The 19481-nt window shown below is 40.1% G+C and overlaps 1 protein-coding gene across 1 annotated transcript in view; it reads left to right on the forward strand.

Annotated features, from left to right (window-relative positions):
- Nucleotides 1-19481, forward strand: part of PDK3 (pyruvate dehydrogenase kinase 3) — a 53381-nt gene that overhangs the window by 15853 nt on the left and 18047 nt on the right. The window contains exons 2-3 of the mRNA XM_027449036.3: nt 4582-4723; nt 14742-14813. Coding sequence (XP_027304837.1) covers nt 4582-4723; nt 14742-14813 — 214 coding nt within the window. The remainder of the gene's footprint in view (nt 1-4581; nt 4724-14741; nt 14814-19481) is intronic.

The following is a 19481-nucleotide window of genomic DNA, read 5'->3' on the forward strand; positions in this document are numbered from 1 at the left end:
ACCCCTTGTTTTGGTAATCAACCTAATGGCAGTCCTAGATGCCCAGTCCCTAGTGCACTAGGGCATAGGATTACTGCATTCTTTCTTACGTGTGAATTCGCACAGAGGTAAGCAGTCATGACCTGGTGATATCTATCTACATGTATTATTGAGTAACTTGTTGGGAGCTGCGGTATAAATGAAGGTGAAGTTGTTCACAAGCTCCATGTTGTCCTTAACCTTGAGCGTGGCTTCAAATTGTGTTGAACTGAAACTAATGGATTGAAACTGGATGCAGCGTGTGGTATTTAAGCTGAAAGTTTGTTTCTGCCAACGTGCAGACCTAGCTGGAGTGATAACAAAATCAAGAAAGAACGCTGTAGTTTTTGAGAAAGGATCTAACAAAGCGAAAGTAAAGCCAGCCTATGAATATATATGTGTGTATGTATGTGTGTATATATATAAATATATATATCTGATTGTAGTTTAAGCCTGTAGAAATGGGTTTACAACTTGGTTGAACGCTGTTTCTAGGAAAAATCTTTAGAACTTGCATATGATAAATTATATAAAGGAAATACTATAGGCTTAGATTTATTTTTTTGCACTTAATAGGTTGTCCCTCTTTTTGACACATCTACCATTACAGGAAAATGTGGTATTACAGGAACTGCTGTAAGGAACAGCAGCCAAGGAGCAGCCATTAGGACACAGTACGTTTTCTGTTTCAAAAGCTGAAGGGTATCCAGTTATTGCTGATCTAAGCAAATAGTCATTCTCTCTGCCATGCACATGCTGTTTGGCAAGCAGATAAGTGACCTTATGCTAGAAGCTGAAGCAATGCTGTGGAGGCTCGCAGATAAAGCACACGCAGCCAAGCAGCCGTTATTCTGACCACGTATCACAAAACAATGTACTGAGGCTACGGTGAAACAAGGCTTCAAGTCAGTCTGGAAATAGCACTTCCTTTCCCTTGTCTGAAGTGGCCATGCAAAGAGACCCCAAAATGCTCTGCACTTGAACATAGCAAGGCAACTCTCTGCAAAGAGACAATTCAGAACTGCTGGGGTGAGACGGATGAAATAGAAATGTGCCCTTGCTTATGGGAGAACAGGACATTGGTCTTTTCTGCCAGTCCTGCTTTCCAGTCCAGCAGCTTTTGTTGCCTGCCTTGCACAAACTCAGGGACTGTGTCCTTGGAGGGCCTCCACGCCCTTTCACAGGCTGCCCCAGGCTGTGCGTTGTTCACTTTTTCCTCATTCTCAGGGCTGCGTTTCATTCCTTTGGCTTTTTCTTGCCCATAAAACAACCAAACTTGCTCTCAGACGGTCTCATAAAGAAACAGAACAGTCATCGTCTGTTCCAGAGATTTGTTCCATCCTCTTTTGCAGCCCAGAAGGTGTAGGGTGAGCTAGTCAAAGCCGTCTCTCCTGTTGTCTGGCCACTCTTCCTAAAGACTTAGAACATCAGACGAGTTGTGAACAAACAAGTGGCTGTCTCCTCTGTTGTGGGTGGTGCAGTGTCAAGTGTCATTGAAGGTGTGAACTCTGAAATCATTACAGTGCCTCAGGAAAGCAGCAGTGTGATGTTGCATTTCTTCTCATTTTGTCAGGATGTCTGTATTTGTAACTGAAGAGGTGAAAATACAAATAAGTAAAGCAGGAGCAAATGTTTGCTGGAAGGCCAGTCAGCAGAACTGCTGATACCAACAGAATGGAATGATCCACTGATCGGGGATACATAGATGAGCAAGAAAAAAGGGAAACCCTAACCCTGCCTGCCTGTTCCCCCAAGCTTGTGTTACACAGTTTGATTGGGAACTAATCCATCAATGCATGTTACCTATGCGAAGAAATCTCTGCTGTTCAGCTGATTATAATGGGACTGTCTTAAAAAGTATCGCATTGATTGTGCCAGTTTCGTTGTACTCGAGTCTTCCAAATTGCAAATCCTAGTGATTATGTGCCTAGCAGTGCTTTTAATGATTTCTGGTTTGCTTGAACATAATTTATAGCTCTTGTATTATGTCTTCACTCATAGATTTTGCAGGTGGCTGCACTGGTTATGATCACAAAAGACATTTACTGTCTTTGTAGGTGAAAGCAGAATATTGGCTGTTCATTACAAGTAAAACTTATTGTTGTTTAGTTGTTTGTTTTTTAATTTACCTGGACACTTCAGAAGTGGGTTTTGGTGAGAAGTTCCGTACCTTGTGTAAAGTGACAATGTTCAAAAGTATGTCAAATCAGGCCTGATCTTCCATCTGAACTATCTGGGCAAGAATCTCACACTTTCAAATGCTTGTGGTTAAAAGGTTTATGGTTATCTCCAGGGACTGATTTAGCAGAATACCATCAGTCATGTCAGCCTTCTGGTTTCTGTAAGGTAGCTCCAGAGAATTACCGTTGTTCCAAGTCGGTCCATGGCATAGCAGTAATATATTTTGGTTCACTTTTATTTGACTTATAAAGAGGGCTTTTCTTATTTCCAATGCATTGTGCTGGATAATCTCAGCTGCAGCTTTTTGAGACTGGAATTTGGTTACGAGCAGTGCACTTTTCTTGCAGCCATCTGGTGAGGTCCTTGTAGTGTAGTCCTAGGAAGGGATGACCACCTTGCTGATCTTGCCATGTGCTGCTGAAATGTTGAAGGTCTGAGGAGCTCGTGATGTGAAGTACCAGCCAGCTGTTGCCTTTCTCATTTGCTGCTTTGTTTTTATTCCTTGCCCTCCATTATGTCTGCATGTGTTTCTTAAAAGCTCACGTTTCTACTGAAGTCATACTGATAAAAGCTAGTATTTTTACAGTCTTATTTCCAACTAACATCAAGTATTTGGTATTAGATGATTTTTATTTATAGGATGAGAGCTCGGCTGATGCTATTACCATTTATGCTGTAAGGCACTGATAAAAATGTATAGCATTCTGCTATCTGATATAGCTTGTAGTGGGCGTAGTTGAGTAATGTTGCTCTAATGCCATAACTACTGTATCTAATGCTCTTAAGATCAGAGAGCTGCAGAACATCCTGAGTAGCAATGGACCCACAAGGATTATAAAACCCAACTCCTGGTTCCACACTGCGCCACTCAAAAATTAAACCCTGTGTCTGAGGGCATTGTCCAAACACTCCTTAAGCTCCAGCAAGCTCAGTGCCATGACCACATCCCTGGGCAGCCTGTCCCAGTGCCCGACCACCCTCTGGGTGCAGACCCTTTCCCTAACCCCCAGCCTGACCCTCCCCTGTCCCAGCTCCATGCCGTTCCCTCAGGTCCTGTCGCTGTCCCCAGAGAGCAGAGCTCAGCGCCTGCCCCTCTGCTCCCCTCGTGAGGGAGCTGCAGGCCGCCATGAGGCCTCCCCTCAGCCTGCTCTGCTCTGGGCTGAACAAACCAAGGGGCCTCAGCTGCTCCTCATACATTGTGCCCTCCAGACCCTTCACCATCTTTGTAGCCATCCTTTGGACGCTCTCTAATAGCTTTATGTCCCTTTTTATACTGTGGTGCCCCAAACTGCACACAGAGCTCAGGGTGAGGCCGCACCAGCACAGAGCAGAAATGTTCACTCCCTTTGACCAGCTAGCCATGCAGTGCCTGATGTATCTGGGGTATGGTTGGCCCTTCTGGCTGCCAGAACACACTGTGCTGACTCACGTTCATCATTATTTAATGTTTGGTTTTCTTTTCAGAACTTAGATGTTTCGTGCTTTTTCAGGATTCAAAACTGCAGAAGCTAATTCTGTATATTTAAGCAGTCTAAAAGGCATTTTTTTTTAAAATAAACATGGTAGTACTGTAATTTGTCTGTGAAAGGCATTAGAAAGATTTGTGTTACGTTGCAATTTGCTATAACAGTATACATGAAAATTCTGAGGCCCAAGGAGTCCTGCATAGAATAATAAATGAGTATCTGTAAGTCTTTTTTAACAGGGATGCTTTCAGCTGCTCAAGTTGTGTCTTGCTGTTATTTTCCATGTCTCTAAACTTCAGAGTAGATACAAAGAAAAAGCTAGTAAATGGAAAGAAGAGCTATCTCTTGATGACTCTCATCCATAAAACCATTTCTTGCAAAACCAATGTGTTTCTCAGACCTCAGAAAGAATAAGGAGAAACTCAAATCTCAGGTTTTTCATGTGAGAGTGTTGGGAGGTTGCTGATACTGTAGATGTGAACTGGAGAGGACATAAAAAGCAATCTAAGGGGATCAAACTCAATTGGAGGCAGTAACAGACCTTTCTATTTTTCTCAGAAAGGTACCTGTACCTTGATATGTGTATGAGGTGCCGGTGAGGATGAAATCTAAGCACATGAATGAACAAAAATCAGACTGAGGCAGTCAGAAACTGAGCATTTAAAATGAGAGAATGTCTTTGGCACATAAAAGGGTAAGCTGTAGGAAGGTAAAAGTGCCTTCAGTTGTACCAAAGAAAGAAGCACCCAAAAAAATGTATGTTGGGAGTCAGAGGGGAAGGGAAGGTGGGTACTCAAAAAAAAAAAAAGTTGATTTTGAACTTTTTTTTAACCAAGTGACTTTTTAATCTTCTGGCACTAACAAGTCTAAAATTTGCTGTGACAGCCCTATGTTTGTTTTTTGTTCCCTGTAACAGGTCGTGACAATGCATGTGAGAAGACTTCATACATGTTTCTGCGGAAAGAACTTCCTGTGCGGCTAGCTAACACCATGAGAGAAGTCAATTTGTTGCCTGATAACTTACTTAACAGGCCTTCAGTTGGGCTAGTGCAGAGTTGGTAAGTTGGTATTTTTAAAATAGATTGAGAAAGTAGTGTAAAACTGACACTAAATGTGGTGCTTTACTTGTGATTTTTTTTCTTCCGTCGTATGTTTAGTGCTGTAGTATGGGTCTTGGAGATAAGAATTTGTAAGTTATTATTTTGAATAAAAACATACAGTTGTCTCCCAGGTAATTAGAAATGATTGATAACTCTAAAAAGCTATCTTTAAAAAAAAAAAAAATCCTTACTGTATTATATCCATGACTTAAAATAGCTTGTTCTTTCCTATTAATTTTCATTTGTCAAAAATACTGAAAACAAAATTAAACTTTGCATGTTCTTCTCATTAATAAGTTTTTAACAATAAAAACTGGTGTTCAGTGGAAATCATGGAACAGGATAAAATTCTGTTGTTATCCACTAAGTAACATTCTCTTATTAATAATTGTGCATTATACTTAAGTAGTGTTTAACTGGGCTGATGCTAAATGCTGCCATCTCCACAGTAATTCATTTCTAATCTACTTGCACATTCGGTGTGTTTTGGAGACTACTGCCTTGTATGTATTAAGTGCTAAAAAGATGCTGTTGTTCATAGGGTATTGATTGTTTCTTCCCCTACAAATACTTGAGTCAAAGAATTTCTTTAAAAATACAGCAAAGTTCCCTTTGTGAATAACAGCTTATCTGCTGGGTACATGAGTTGCAATTCACGTTGTTAGATTTTGTGAGTTTCAGTCAGCCCTTGGGCCGAGAAACTCTGCACTGACTGTATGTTGACTGCTGGGCATGGTCTCATATTTACCAAACTTCAGACTTAGAAAGTGTAAAGTAGGATATGTGTTATTGTATAATTTGATTTAAATGTGTTTGCCTGTGAGAGGTAACATTAGCTGTCTTGATGACTACTTCAAACATAGCGATTAAGTGCTTCAAATAAATGTAAATGCTGTGGAGCCCCACAATAGCAATTACTTTTGTGGCTAAGTGGCAGCTTGCAGGATCTGAAGGGTTGTATCCATTGGATGTACTGGATGCTGTTGTACTAAGTAGAAAAGAATGGATAATATTCAGGCCTTTCAGGCTTTTCTGATCTAGATTACTTGTGAAGCTGTCTTAGTGGGATACAGACAGATGAACACAGAAAAGGAAATAATTTTTCTTTGGTGACTATAGAGTATAATTCTTCTAGTCCATCAGTATATTCTATGGCATATGCTTCCACCCTGCTCGTGCAGGTCTAGCAAAGGAATCGAATAGGTGTTTAGCGTGGGTGATCGCTTCAGAATTTTTGGTTAGATCTTTGAGGACTTCAAGTAAGATTATGGCTACAGTAGATGGGGCTTAATTAAATCTGGAGCTCTTTGGAATATATGACTGTAACGTACTTGTCTAAATCATACCTTTAGTGTGACAATGGTGCACAATATCCCAGCTGTAGAGTGATAGTTTGCTGTTAAATGGGCCAAAAGACAATCAGTAGAGTTAATATGATGAACAGGTTCAAACAGATATCTGACTCAGAGTGTTCCTCTGATTTTGACCCTCAGTTAAATAAGAGTGTCTGTGGAAAGAAATATCTTCTTAAGATTATTTGAGAATATATTTGTGATTTTTATATCAGAATTACTAAGATAATTATAGAATGTTGTTTTTCTGATTATAGATCTGGACTTTAAAGAGTTTATTTCCTATTTCCCTGCTTGGAGGGTTTTTTGTTTTTGTTTTTTTTTTTAATGTTTACCTGTGGATTAAAATGCCTGTTACTATACCAGTTAGGAATCTTGGGCAAAATGTAGTTATAAGTTAGGTCTTAAACAAATAAACTAAACTAAACTTAGGTTTGAGTAACCAAGAATATTAGGCAGTTTTGAAGATAGCAAGTTTTGAGACTTACAGTGTTTTAACCTAAGCCTTAGACATACCTAGAGAGAGATTGCTAAATCTTAGTAAAACATGAATTCAGCTGTTCAGCTGCTTTGTGAACTTCTAAAATTGAGAAATCTCTTGATGCACTTACTGCATACTTACATGTAGACTCTTTTGGATCAGATTTTACAGTCCTTTATTTTTAGTATGTCATAGGTTTAGAAAGCTTGATGGTTTATTAATATGCAAGCAAAATGTACGTTTGCCACAAGTGAGCAAATACATCTTGTAATACATTCTTCACTTTAATCTGTTTAATTGCTAATTTCTTGTAAGTAGATAGGGCTTACTTAAATAAATGTGGAGCTCTTTGGAATATATGACTGTAACATACTTGTCTAAATCATACCTTTTGCATGACAGTGATGAACAATATCTCGGCTGTAGGCTGATAGTTTTCTATCTAGCCACCAACATAATGTGGTAGTATAGATAAATCACAATTACAATAGAGCCTTACGGTTTTATGTGTTTATGACAAGACACCAAATTAGCTGGAGCATTAAAATGCAAGTTTCCAGTGTATTTCTTAACCTCAGCCTGCCAAATAATTCAAAAGGCTCTTAATCCTTGTAGTAGGTCTTATTGTTCTTTTAAACTAGCATAAGGTGGCTATAGATGGAATTTAGGTTTGGTGGAGTAAGAAAACAAATTAGCCTCACCTACTGTTCAGCATGGATTCTTTCCTGTCCATCTTCTATCCAGCCAGTCAGAAACATTCGGGATTGCATGGATTTCAGTCTCTTACAGGTCCCTTTGGAAGCAGTCTCAGCCTGACTCTTCTGAGAATGCGCTCCCTGCTGCAGGCAAGCCCTGTTCTTTCGGTTTTCTAATCCATTTCCATGGTCGCGCTGTAGGCACTTTGCTTCCTGTACCACACCTTGTCTGCACCGTGTACCAGGAGTTTTACAACTGATTGCTTGATTGCTCTCAGGAAAAGTGCTGTCTGTCTTCCTCCTTTCTAGATTCCTTAGCCTGATGTATGTGGCAATGAGGATAAGCAAGACAGCTGTCCTTCCTTTGTTCTGTTTGGCTACTCATTTTCAAATCAAGCTGGCATTACACACACGGTGAATTACAAACAACAAACCGAGTTTTGAATTTCAATCTGCACAAAGCTAAAGCATTATCCCAGACCCAGTTAGAATTTATAACACTGTGCACATATGTTTTGCATGAATTAGCAAGGGAAGGAAGAAAATGAATGAAAATAATGATAATGCTTGTAATGTGTTTTGGCTGCAAAGTGGAGTGATTCCAAATAACAAATCAACAAGCTGCATGGTAGGGATCAGCAGCTTATTTTAGTTACTCAAAATTAATGGCCAACTTCCCTACTAAAGAAGAGGGCCTTTTTATAGGTCAGCTTTGAGAGGGCACTCTATCTCAAATTTAGATAGAATATGCAGAATATGGAGTGTGTGGCAGAACTGCCTAATAAAGGACATGATCACTGATGTGATGTGGAGAAGATAGTTATGATAAAACCAACGGATAAGGTCAGGGCTTATAAAATACCAAAAGTAACTGTGAAGCTGTCACAATGAACTGCTCCTCTGTCATACCTGTAATTCCTATTTTAATTAATCCTGATTTTTCTCTACTCTAGTACTTTCTTGGAAAGGAATATGAATTTCCATTTATCTTCTTGGAAAGATACACTAGAGAAATCATTAGCCTGGGGATTAATAATTGTATTCCTCCATTTTTTCATTTTTATTATATTCAGACTGTGCTAACAAATTTGTGTTACCATGGAAATGTATTTTATCAGTGCTTGGGTGTTAGAGATTGTAAAGGAAAATCTTACTGAAATACATGTGGGGAAAAAGTAAAGGCATCTTGCATCCAGTCCCACCTTTTTTTTTTTTCTTTTTTTTTTTTTTTTAGTTAAAATTTGGAGTTGGCATTATGGGCATTTACAGTGATCTCGTGTATGAAATGTACCATTCTGGAATTACTGCATTTGGCAGACTGACAAGAATTCAGTCTACCTTGTGGCAATTAACAGAAGAACAAGGCTAGAGTGCTTGAAAACCAAGAGCTTGCCCAGTGAGTTGTGGTGGATTGTGCTAAAGAATTAAGGACTGGAAGGACAACAGATTTGAAGGGCATGGGCTTTGATTTCTGCTTTTGATGACTCACTGAAAGTAGCAAAATATAACTGACAATTAATTTATTTTTTGTAGATTTGTGTTCTGTGTTGTTCTATTAATTTGCTAATAGTATAGCAAAATGTCCCTTATTCTAGTACTTTTCTCTTTTATTCTAGCTGGCTGGTAACTTTATGTGAACTGTGTTTAAAACATGGCCAGTTCAGCTTTCCCGTGCTTGGGAAATCCTGTAGTTACCAACTTTACGCATTCTTTACACACGCAAACTGACACAGGAGTATACTGCATGGCTGACTCTGTGCTGATAGGTAAACTGTCCTATTGGCTGTTGTTAAGATAGTGTTGTGAGTTACTTATTACAGTTCATCAGGGCTATAAATTTGCTTTTAAACAAATTTTTACTTTCTTAGTTTCTCCAGTTTGTGGCCGTTTGGGGAGGAGTAAGGAATGAAAGGATGCAAGCAGTTTGAAAAATTGTAAATTGCAACTAAAAAAGAATGTATGGCACTTGCAGTTCTGAGTTTTTACTTGGAAACTTGGGCTAATACACAGGGTATTACAGCATCCCAGATTGGATGTTGGATAATCCGTAAGCATTCTACAGTGAGTTAGATTTGTTTAACTTCAGGTTATGTGTTTTCCAGCTTAATTTATTCTATGGTTTGGAAGAAATAGAGTGGTGACATCTGAATAACTTCAATTTGAAGTTAATAACCTTTCTTCTGAACTGGTGTCTCTAACTTGCTGGATACAGTGCTTGTGCTAATGAACGTGGCTTTCTAAAGTAATATCAATTTACTTCAGAATCAGAAAGAGACATCTAAATACTGTTGCTAACCCTATATAAAGGAATAGCGTTGCCTATTTCCATAGTTTCTCCATCACCACAATGATTAAATGCAAACCACTATTAGTATGTTGATAAATTTCCTTAGTTTAGAGCATATTGTTTGTCTGATTTTCCTTTTTTTCAGAAACTCCCAGTTCCTCAGTGGTGCTGAGTTGAGCCTGCAGCATAATGACCTCAGAAGCTGTTCTGCCCGCTGTTCCACTGGCGGCTGGTGACCATGTTCGGCAGCTTTTTTCTGGTTGAGACCTGCTTTAGTCTTTTTCTGACTGAGACAGTTTTCTGCACAATTACTTGCCCCATTAGAGGAGAGGAAACACTTGGCTTGCCCCTGCCTGTTACTCTAGTTGAAGTGCTGATCATTCAATACAGGAGTAGTTGACTACTCCAGGGGCAGCAGTCTGAAGACCAACGTGGCAGTAAGCAAATAAAATGTACATATCTCAGTGCAGCACACCAGTAGTAGTGGGTAGCCAATCAAATCCAAACAGCATAAAAATCAGGTATCAGCTACATTTGGTACCAGAAATACTCATTGCTGTTATACACAGCGTCAGCACAGAACTGCTGGTGTTCAAGATCTCTGGTCAGAGTTTTCTAGTAAAAAGTACATGCTGTATTGCTGCTTAAATGTGGCTGTTCTCTTGTATCTTCAGAAGGAGGGCATTCAGGATATTGAATGATGGCAGGGGTCAGCAGCTTCCAAATAACCTTCTCTAACTTACTGTGCCACCAGAGAAACTGTCACCTCTCTGATGATACAGACTTATTGAAGCATCTTTCATATGGGAAAAGCCTGAGAGCACTGTATATGTCTTTGGAGATATTCAGAAAGGTGTCTGGACTGTTCAGTCTGGGGAAGAAAAGGCTCAGAGGGGTGAATAATATCAGTGTGTATAAATACTTCATGGGAGAGAATGATGATAAGGGATCCAGGCTCTTTTTAGTAGATCACAGTGACAGGACAAGAGGCAATGGCCATGAGTTAAAGCCCACAAAATTTCATCTGAACAGAAGAAAAAAACCTTTTACACAGTGAAGGTGGTCAAACATGACAAAAAGGTTGCCCAGAGAGGATGTGGAAGGTACATCTGTGGAGTTAACTCAAAACTCAACCAGACATACAGTCTACGACAGTCTGCTCTAGCTGACTGTGCTTGAGCGCAGGGGTTGGACTAGAAGATCTCAAGATCCCTTCCAACCTCAAAGATTCTGTGATTTCCTTGGGAAGCTGAGTTGGAACCCTACATGTCCTGGGAGGTAGAAAGAACTATTGTTGAAAAATATGAAAAAGCATATACTGAAAATGGAAAGGTTGAGGAGGAGAAATACAGGCCTCCACAAAACAAGGAGGATGGCAACATAAAATAAAGCAGGAAGGGAAAGAATTTCAAGCCAGGAAGAAAACTTGAAAGGCTAAGGAGTGGAGGGGTGGCTGTTGGCAAACCTGGTGATGCCTACAGCATTTGGACCTTTGTATAACATGGGAAACATGTATTGTGCTCTGCTTGTGCTAGAAAGTTTCACAGCAGTTTGATCTACTCGTGGGTTCAGGTCATGATGGCTGTCTTGTCTTCAACACATTTGGTGCTCATCTACAGCAGCTCCTAGTGTAGTTTCTTCTGAGAAGAACCTGATTTCTAGTGCCAAAACCACTTTGCAAATGTAAGCAGTGTTGATTAAGGGAGGATTATTGGGGAATTCGTTTAAAAACCGTACTGCTGATGTAAATTTGGGTGCCAATGGAGACAGTCATTGAGTACCAAGAGATCAACCTTTGTTCGAGGAACAGAAGATAACTGCTTCACAGTAATCAGGCAGGTATTTTCTGGGTAGATTGCTTTTCAGTGTAGAATCAAATATTTTGCCTTTTCCTCCCACACCAACAGATTTAAGATAGCAAATACTTAATTACAAAGGAAGGTCTGAGCTTTCTTTGATATATTACAACCCATAGCGTGAGGGAATTATTCCAGCCTAACAGTGGTGGTGGTCTTCTTGACTGAGTCTAGATATGTGGCTTTTTTCATTCCTAAATAAAGTGGCAAGTAAAAGCTGCCCCATGAATGTCCTTTTCTCTGTATACCCAGAGAAAGTAAGTCCAGAAATCAGTTTTCTCTTTGATACAACCATGGGTTGGATGACTTAGGTATACTCTGACCATCAGTCATGGAAACTGTGAAAGAGGTAACAAAGCCTGCCTGCAAAGGGTCATATATTCACTAGAGCTACAGGAAATCGGTCAAGGGAATAGGTGTAAACGTTCCTTCTGCATGAGATTGCCTGGTTTGGCAAGGAGTCAGAAGCTGATCTTCTGAAATTCTGAAACACTGCACAGAACCTAAGCCCTGAATTGCCTCCTTGCCCTGTCTGATACTCTCTCGTCTTTCCTTTCAGAGGTACTTTACTGGTTAATACTGTGTTTTGCTAATTGTAATTATCTCTCTTTTTTTCGTTCTTTACACATGATTAAGCTGATTGACATTGCTTTGTATGAGGAAGATGATGTTGAAGAAAATGTCTTAAAAACAAAGGAGCGAGGGTGCTCATAGATTTGTTCCCTGTTAGGTTTCACAGATGAAGCAGCAGAGCTCTGAAAGTAAAGCAGCTTTTCTCCAGTGAGAATAAAAGGGGAGGGCATTTGAGGACGCATTCTCAAAGGAGATGAATTCTCATTCTCTCTTTCAGAAACCCAGTTCCTCTTCCAGCTGACTGTCCTGATGATTCTTTCCCTGCCTGTCTGTCCTCACATAGCTCTACCTATGCAGGGACCTTACGGACTGTTCAGCATCTGTCAAACTGCTGAATGTTGCACTCCTCAGGAATGCATCTTCAGTGGGCTTTGGCTCCACCAAGTTAGTGTCTGTTCCCAAAGTGATCCTAGACAGTTTCTTGAATTTGTGGGAGCAGGTGTGGTGGTGGTTCTGAACCGATACTTTTCTCCTAGTGTTGTAAAAGAATGGGCTCTAGAAAATGCAGTGCTAGACACATCAGCTACCTGCTGAACTTGTAACTGTTTGGGGGATTTCTGTACTCACGTGTGGTGGTTGTAGTAGGCTGAAAATGCACAGTGTGGCAGGAGTTAACGTTACTGTGCAGACCGTGTTGGAAATATTACTCTGTGGAAAAATCCTGCCTGTAGCCAAGGCTAAGATCAATTCAATTGAACAGTCCAGGACTGCTTCCAGAAGTTTTGCGTGTTTTCCATGGGCAAACTCATTTCCTAACAGTGTTCTGCATGATAACCTTATCACAGACTCGGAGACTGGCTGAGGCTGGCAGGGACCCCTGGAGGTCACCTCCAAGCCCTGCCCAAGCAGGGCCACCCAGAGCAGGCTGCCCAGGGCCATGCCCAGGTGGCTTTTGGAGATCCCACAGCCTCTCTGGGCAGCCGGTCACCTGCACAGCACAGAAGTGCTTCCTGATCTGCTCCTGTTTGTGCCCACTGCCTCTTGTCCTGGCACTGGGCACCACTGAAAAGAGCCTGGCTCTGTCCTCTGCGCCCTCCCTGTCCCTTGTCACTCCAGTTGCATGTTTTGTCCCCTGTGTGTAGATTTCTGCAAGACTACAGTCATCATCCACAAGTGGATTTTTGAAGACTGCTTGTGCTGTGGAGGGGAAATAGGGTAATGTGCAGTTCCGAACACTTGACAGAACTGATCTCAGCTTTGTTGCTGTAAGGGTCTGGCTGGGATGGGGTCACCTTCTGCATAGTGCCGTGAATTTGTGACTGAAGTGTTGGTGACACCAGCGTTTTGGTTATGGATGAGCAGGGCTTGTACAATGACAAGGCTGTCTTGTACGGCCCACAGTGCCCTGCCCCCCACCCCGGCGAGTAGGTTGGGGGTGGGCAGGAGATGGGGAGGGGACACAGCTGGTCTGAGGTGTCCAGAGGGAACTTGAGCATTACAATGTGCCATTGGCCTTAGGAGTAGAAGCTTAAAGAAAGGAGGAGGCAATCACTGCGTGCTGAGGCCCTGCATCCCGGGATGTGGCTGGACATCTGCCTGCCTCTGGGAAGTAGTGAATTGGTTCTTTTTGCTTTGCACTTGCAGCCTTTATTTTCCTATGAAAATGTCATTATCTTGACCTGCAAGTCTTCTCACCTTCCTTCTGATCCTGCACCAGCATCAGGCAAGGAGAGTGAGCGAGCAGCTGTGTGGGTGTTTGGCTGCTGGCTGGGGTCAGCCCAATGCCAGGAGCCTGTTCCCTGGCTTAAATCACTGCTCTTCATCACTTCTGTTGCAACTGCTTGTCTGTTGTTCCTGTCCCTTGGCCCTAGCACTGCTGATACAGAGTGACAGCCCTGGCATTACTTAAAACATTTTGGCTACATTTCATATCTAACTTTGAATGTTAAGGTCACTAGTAACAGCTTTCGAAACATATTGTTACCACTTTTCTTAAGCTTTCTGTTTGCTTAGAAATATTATTACTTCTAATATTGCTTTTATTTTTTTTTTCCTCGAATACCCAATATTCTGTAGGTTGGTGAGGCTAGCTTTCTAATGGGATGGAGCTGCATTATGCTCTTACTAGGTTCTCTTTCTGATGCTTGGCATTATAATCTGACACTCGCTTGGAAATAACGCTGAAATAAGCCCTACCTTTTATGTGGGTGATTCAGACCAAGAAAAACCCACATTTCTTTTAGCTGTAAAGCTACATCTGTATTACTTACCATACCTGCTTCAGGCCAAGTGTTGTGTGGTGGTGATGTTTATCCTGGTGTTGGGTGAGTTTCCTGCAGAGGGCTGGCCACGTTCATGTCAAGTGAATTGTGCTTTGCCTTAAATCTTCTTGGAGGCCTGTGTGGTACCTCTGTGGCTCTAAGCCTCAGTAGTTATTTTGTTTGTGTTGGATGTCTGAACTAAAAGCTATGATTCATTTTCCTGAGTTTTGGACTATAGGGACATAAATGATAGTTTTCAAGTCAACATGATACATTATTTTGAGTTTTAAAAATATTGTAGTTGCTTTGTTACAGTGTTGCTCCTCATTATAGCTTTTGCAGACATCTGTGCTACACTACTGTTGTTTCAGATGAGGTTGCATCCTTAAGACTTAAAGCTAAATTACTTCCTGATTTTTTTTTTTTTTTTAAGTATTTTAACTCTTTCTTTATCATCTTTGCTTGTTTCAGGTATATGCAGAGCTTCCTTGAGCTTTTAGAATACGAAAATAAAAGTCCTGAGGATCCTCATGTTCTGGATGAGTGAGTAATCTATTTCTTTGTGACAATTTTTAATTTTTGTTAACCATAGAATAGTGGCGATCTCATTTGTAATGTAGAATTCATGTAGCTAAAGCCAAATTTGTAACCAGGAACTGAATACAGGAATCTAAGTGCTTTTAACCAGTGAATTCTAGATTTATGCAGTCTGATAGGCTAAGAAATAGCATGAAATGCTTCCTCCATGATGTTTGAGAGATGTTATTCACTGAGCTCAGTACTCTGTTGTATGTAATGTATATTAACAGGTTGAATACCTTCAAACTGAGGGAAATTTGATGTATCAGTCATTCTTAATTATCTAAAAGGTTTTTAAAAGGACTTCAGGTATTGATATTCAACTACCTCATTGAATAATATTAGTTATGTTTTGAAAGCAAGGCATATTTAATTTTCCGTATCAACAAAATAATATGAATGCCGTCAGAATGTTTTCTAAAAATCTTTTCATAAAACACACAGAAAATCATATGCAAGTGAAAAGATAGTGCAGCAGTATGCATGTGCCTCAGAGATTAAAGAAAAAATATGATTAATTCTGTAGATATCTTCTACTGTAAAGCTTTGTTTGAAAAGATTATTTCTTGTAGATTTATTTTCTGCTGATCAATTATCTACAGGTAGCTTGTCTTTCAAACTTGGGCTTCTTTTGACTATTCTACCTGATCAGATAGTGTTGGAAGGAAGTGTTTCGTAAAACATCTTGCAGTCCAACAAACTGCCTGTGCTGTGCAAAACTGGTGTTTTGTCTTAACCCGGTTAGTTTAATGTAACTGAATAAACTGTTAGTTTCACATACGTTAACTGATTTGACCTCTGAAAAATGTTGAAGGGAGTCATTTGGACTGGCAAAAAAAAACTTTGAAGTGCAAGGTGCTAGAAGTCTGAGTGTACAAAAAAGAAGTCACTATAATAAGGGCTGATTGGTTACTCTAAATGAGGAATTGGAGTACTTGAAAGGGGCTGATACTTGCTAAAGTTGAGATCTGTACACAGGGCAAAGAGTACAGATTATAATATTAGTGAGAACAAACTGAAAAAGACCATTAGAGAAGGCTGTAGAGCCTTCTGAAAATATTACAAAGCTTCTAATATTAAAAGCTTTTAAGAACACATTGGATATCTTTTTAGTGATGTTTTAGGCATGGTTATTCTGTACTGGATCAATTAGTTGAACCCTTTGACCATTTCTAACTTATGTTGGAGGATTCTGTATTTACGGTGTATTTGCTGATGGGACAAGAGTTTCTGTTTGTGGCTATCTTAGCAGTAGGAGTTCCTACTGTTTGATTTAGAACATCTGGTAACTGAGTTCTACTCAAGAACTTCAGTTTCCCTTTGAGATGACAAAAGCTGTCCTGGACATCTGAGTGGGCCTGGCAAGTGTAACAGGTCCCGTTAAGCCTATAACATCGCGGATGTGCAGATGGATGCAATGTAGTTATGAAGCTGCTTGTTCCATTTTAGATGTTCTGCAGTTAGGTAACTGAATGTCAGTGTTCCTCAGACTTCAGAGGTTCAAGATAGTTTACCAAATAAATATTTATTTATGAAGTGTGTAAAAGGTTGGTCAACAGTTTTCTTGGAGATCTGTTTCTGGGGTTTGTTCACAATTACCAGGTGTATTATGTGATTGTCATAGTGGTAATGGGCATTTCTGACATTGATATGAAATGATGTGAAATATTCTGTGAGATATTCTGTATCAGTATGATATACCAAATATGATGAACCAAATATTTACTCCATCAGTGTAATTATTGTTACAGTAATCACAAGATGTCAGATTTTAGGATGTGTATTTAAATACATATAGTAAGGAACACCAGGAATTCTTTTGCAGCCTTCTGAGATAAAGTCCAACTATGCTTATTGTCCAAAAGACAGGAAGAGTGTTCTTTTATACTGAGTTTGGCCTATGAAGAGATGCAAAACCTACATTACCCAATTGAAGACCAATTTATTCTTATTGATGATATTGGATAGGCTGCCTGAGATTAGGCAGATTTACTTTCCTACTCTTTTGCATGTCCTCTCTTCCTAACTTTCTGAAAGCCATGCTATCTGACTGGATATGGAGCTGTAATTAGCAATTATTTTAAAAATTTCATAATCCGATGGATAAATCTAACAATTTCTCAACTTCCCTACCAGTGTCCCATGTTGCTGCTCTATAGCTCTGTCCCCTTTTTATGTCTATATGGCAGGAGGAGAAATGTTGGGAACTCTTTTCAGTAATGGTTCTATAACACTTTGCTTTTCTACCTATATAACAATGAATTCAGAATTTGACCCATTATCTGGGATCTTCTGGGGTCTTTGTCAGCTGGGGTGGACTTAAGGTTCTGGTGCTGCTTATCAAGGTAACAGCAGCACGAGAGAAGAGAAAGAGCTGAAGTGCTCTTTTAGATACATCTGATAACCATAGACATGCCCTTAAAGATCTGATCACAGTTCCATACTTGTCCTTGAATACCATGCAGCAAATGAAATACTCTGGTGTCACCACCACCAGGATTGTGCAGAGGGGCAGATGTCCCATAGTCCAGGTAGGTCTCAGATTGCCAGCGCCAGTCGCTTGATGGCTTGACAGTTGTTGTGGGTCTGAACCTTCAGAATGCAGAGCTTTAACTTGCACATGATGAGTCCTTTCTGAAGTTTGGGTTAGATGTTTTTTATAGTAGTGCTATTTCTACAGCAGGCAAATTGTTTTGGTTTTTCATTTTTTTAGTTGAAAATTAAATACATGTGGCTCAGTCTTGAGAAATGAACTTGCTGCAGTTTGCAAATGTATCAGATATTTTAAAATGACCCAGGGCTACTCATTATACAAGTTTTTGTCATTTTGGGGGTGATCACTAAATCTTACTGGCTTCTCTTGGATGGAACAGAGCAATGCTGTCTGCTTTGGTCAATAGTTGGCGAGAGGCAGTCTTGCAGACCAGGATTTACTTTCTTTCTAAATATTTCATGGCTTTTTGGTTTTCTGATACTCCTTAGCAAATGCGTGGATATCTCTCTTAACCCTTCTTTGCACAGCATTTGTCAGAGTCAAGCTGGGCTCAGTGTCTCCAGGATCATATGTCCTCAGGAGCAATTTCTAGCACAAGTAATTGCAGACTGATTCAGAGTTTGGACCTCTTGCAATAGTGAGGGTTTTTTTTGTGGCAGCGTGGCTTTTGAAGAGTGAGATGCATGATGTTGGAGGTGGTACTTCAAATAATGCTTTCTAAAATGGTGGAATGACGGCATTAGTTGAATGTAAAACTGCCCTCTGACTTTGTGTCACCTCTCTGCTCACCTGGGGAGCCTGCTTGGGTGTTCTCAGAGCGCAAGGCCCTTGAGGAATCCCTTTTTCATATCAACGTACAGGATTGTAGATGTTATCCATGTGTTGGCATAGCTGTCTGCTCAGCCATACAGTGAAATGAGTTGGGAAACTGATCTAGTGGAAAAATAGCCCTGTTTCAGCCCCATCAATCCCTAAACTGTTGTGCCCCGAGGCCCACAAGGAGAGCAGTGCCAACGCAATACAGCAGGTGAACAGGTATGAGTAAGTGCAGACTAAACCAATGCTAATGCTTCCCAGAGTAGCCCAACTTGCCTGTGCCCTTAGCGTGTAAATTTGAGGACAGATGCATAGCCATGAATTTTTTTTGAACATGGGGAAAAATACGTCAAAGTGATTTTTCTGCCACATATTTCTGTGCTACAGAGGATTAGAAATGCTTCAGTTTCTTCATGTTCTATTGGTTAGTGGACTGGATGAAGACTTGCTACAATGTTGTCAGACCTTTTTGGAATTTTTCATAATAACAGTATCTTTGCTCAAGGTGCAGAGGGGTCTGGTAGGAAGTCATTCCTTAGTTCTGTCAAACAATGTGATTGCAGAAGTTTTAAGATAAGGTGCTCACATTTGGTAGAGTGTGTAAGCTGGCAGAAGTGTTTGGAACTTCCAAGGGTGGCAGTATGCATCCAGATGATCATGCAAAGGCAGAAGTTGCTTTCAATAACAGAAGGTTTTGTAAAAAGTGGTGTTTATCCGTACATTGGGGGGAAAAAAAAGAAAAGAACAAACACTCCACATTCCGTACCCATGAGTTTCTTGGATTTTTTTCTTGCTCACCCTTTGGTGGGAGTGTGTCAGAGAAAGTATTCTGGATTCAATAGTAACTGAAGTAATACACTGTGAATATGTCTGTAGATAATGCACAAATACGAAATTTAGTAATTAAAAAATAACTTTTTCCTCGTGCAGCACAAAGATTGGAATAGCAATTCTGTTAGCAATTTGAAATAACTATCGGAGTAGATTGGAATAAGCACATGGTGTTTTGTTACTTCAAAATAATACGAAATGCTACTTCACTTAGTGTTTTTACTGTGAAAATAGTTACGTTCTACAAGGGGAATTTTTCAGAGCGTGAACTTGGTTTGTCTTTCTGGTGGTTTTCAACTACCAGATAGCTAGCACTTTTTTCTAAAAGAGCAGTCTGTCAGACAAAGAATATTGTGTGTGTGAGTATGTATATATATACACATGTCCTATTTAAAAGGATTTTTGATGGTCTACACGCATCAGCTTTTCTTCAACCTTTCAGGTAATGCTATCCATAAAATGGACATAGCAAAAATTCCCTTTTGTCTTTA

Source organism: Anas platyrhynchos, chromosome 1, assembly GCF_047663525.1.
Source record: "Anas platyrhynchos isolate ZD024472 breed Pekin duck chromosome 1, IASCAAS_PekinDuck_T2T, whole genome shotgun sequence".
NCBI lineage: Eukaryota > Metazoa > Chordata > Aves > Anseriformes > Anatidae > Anas > Anas platyrhynchos.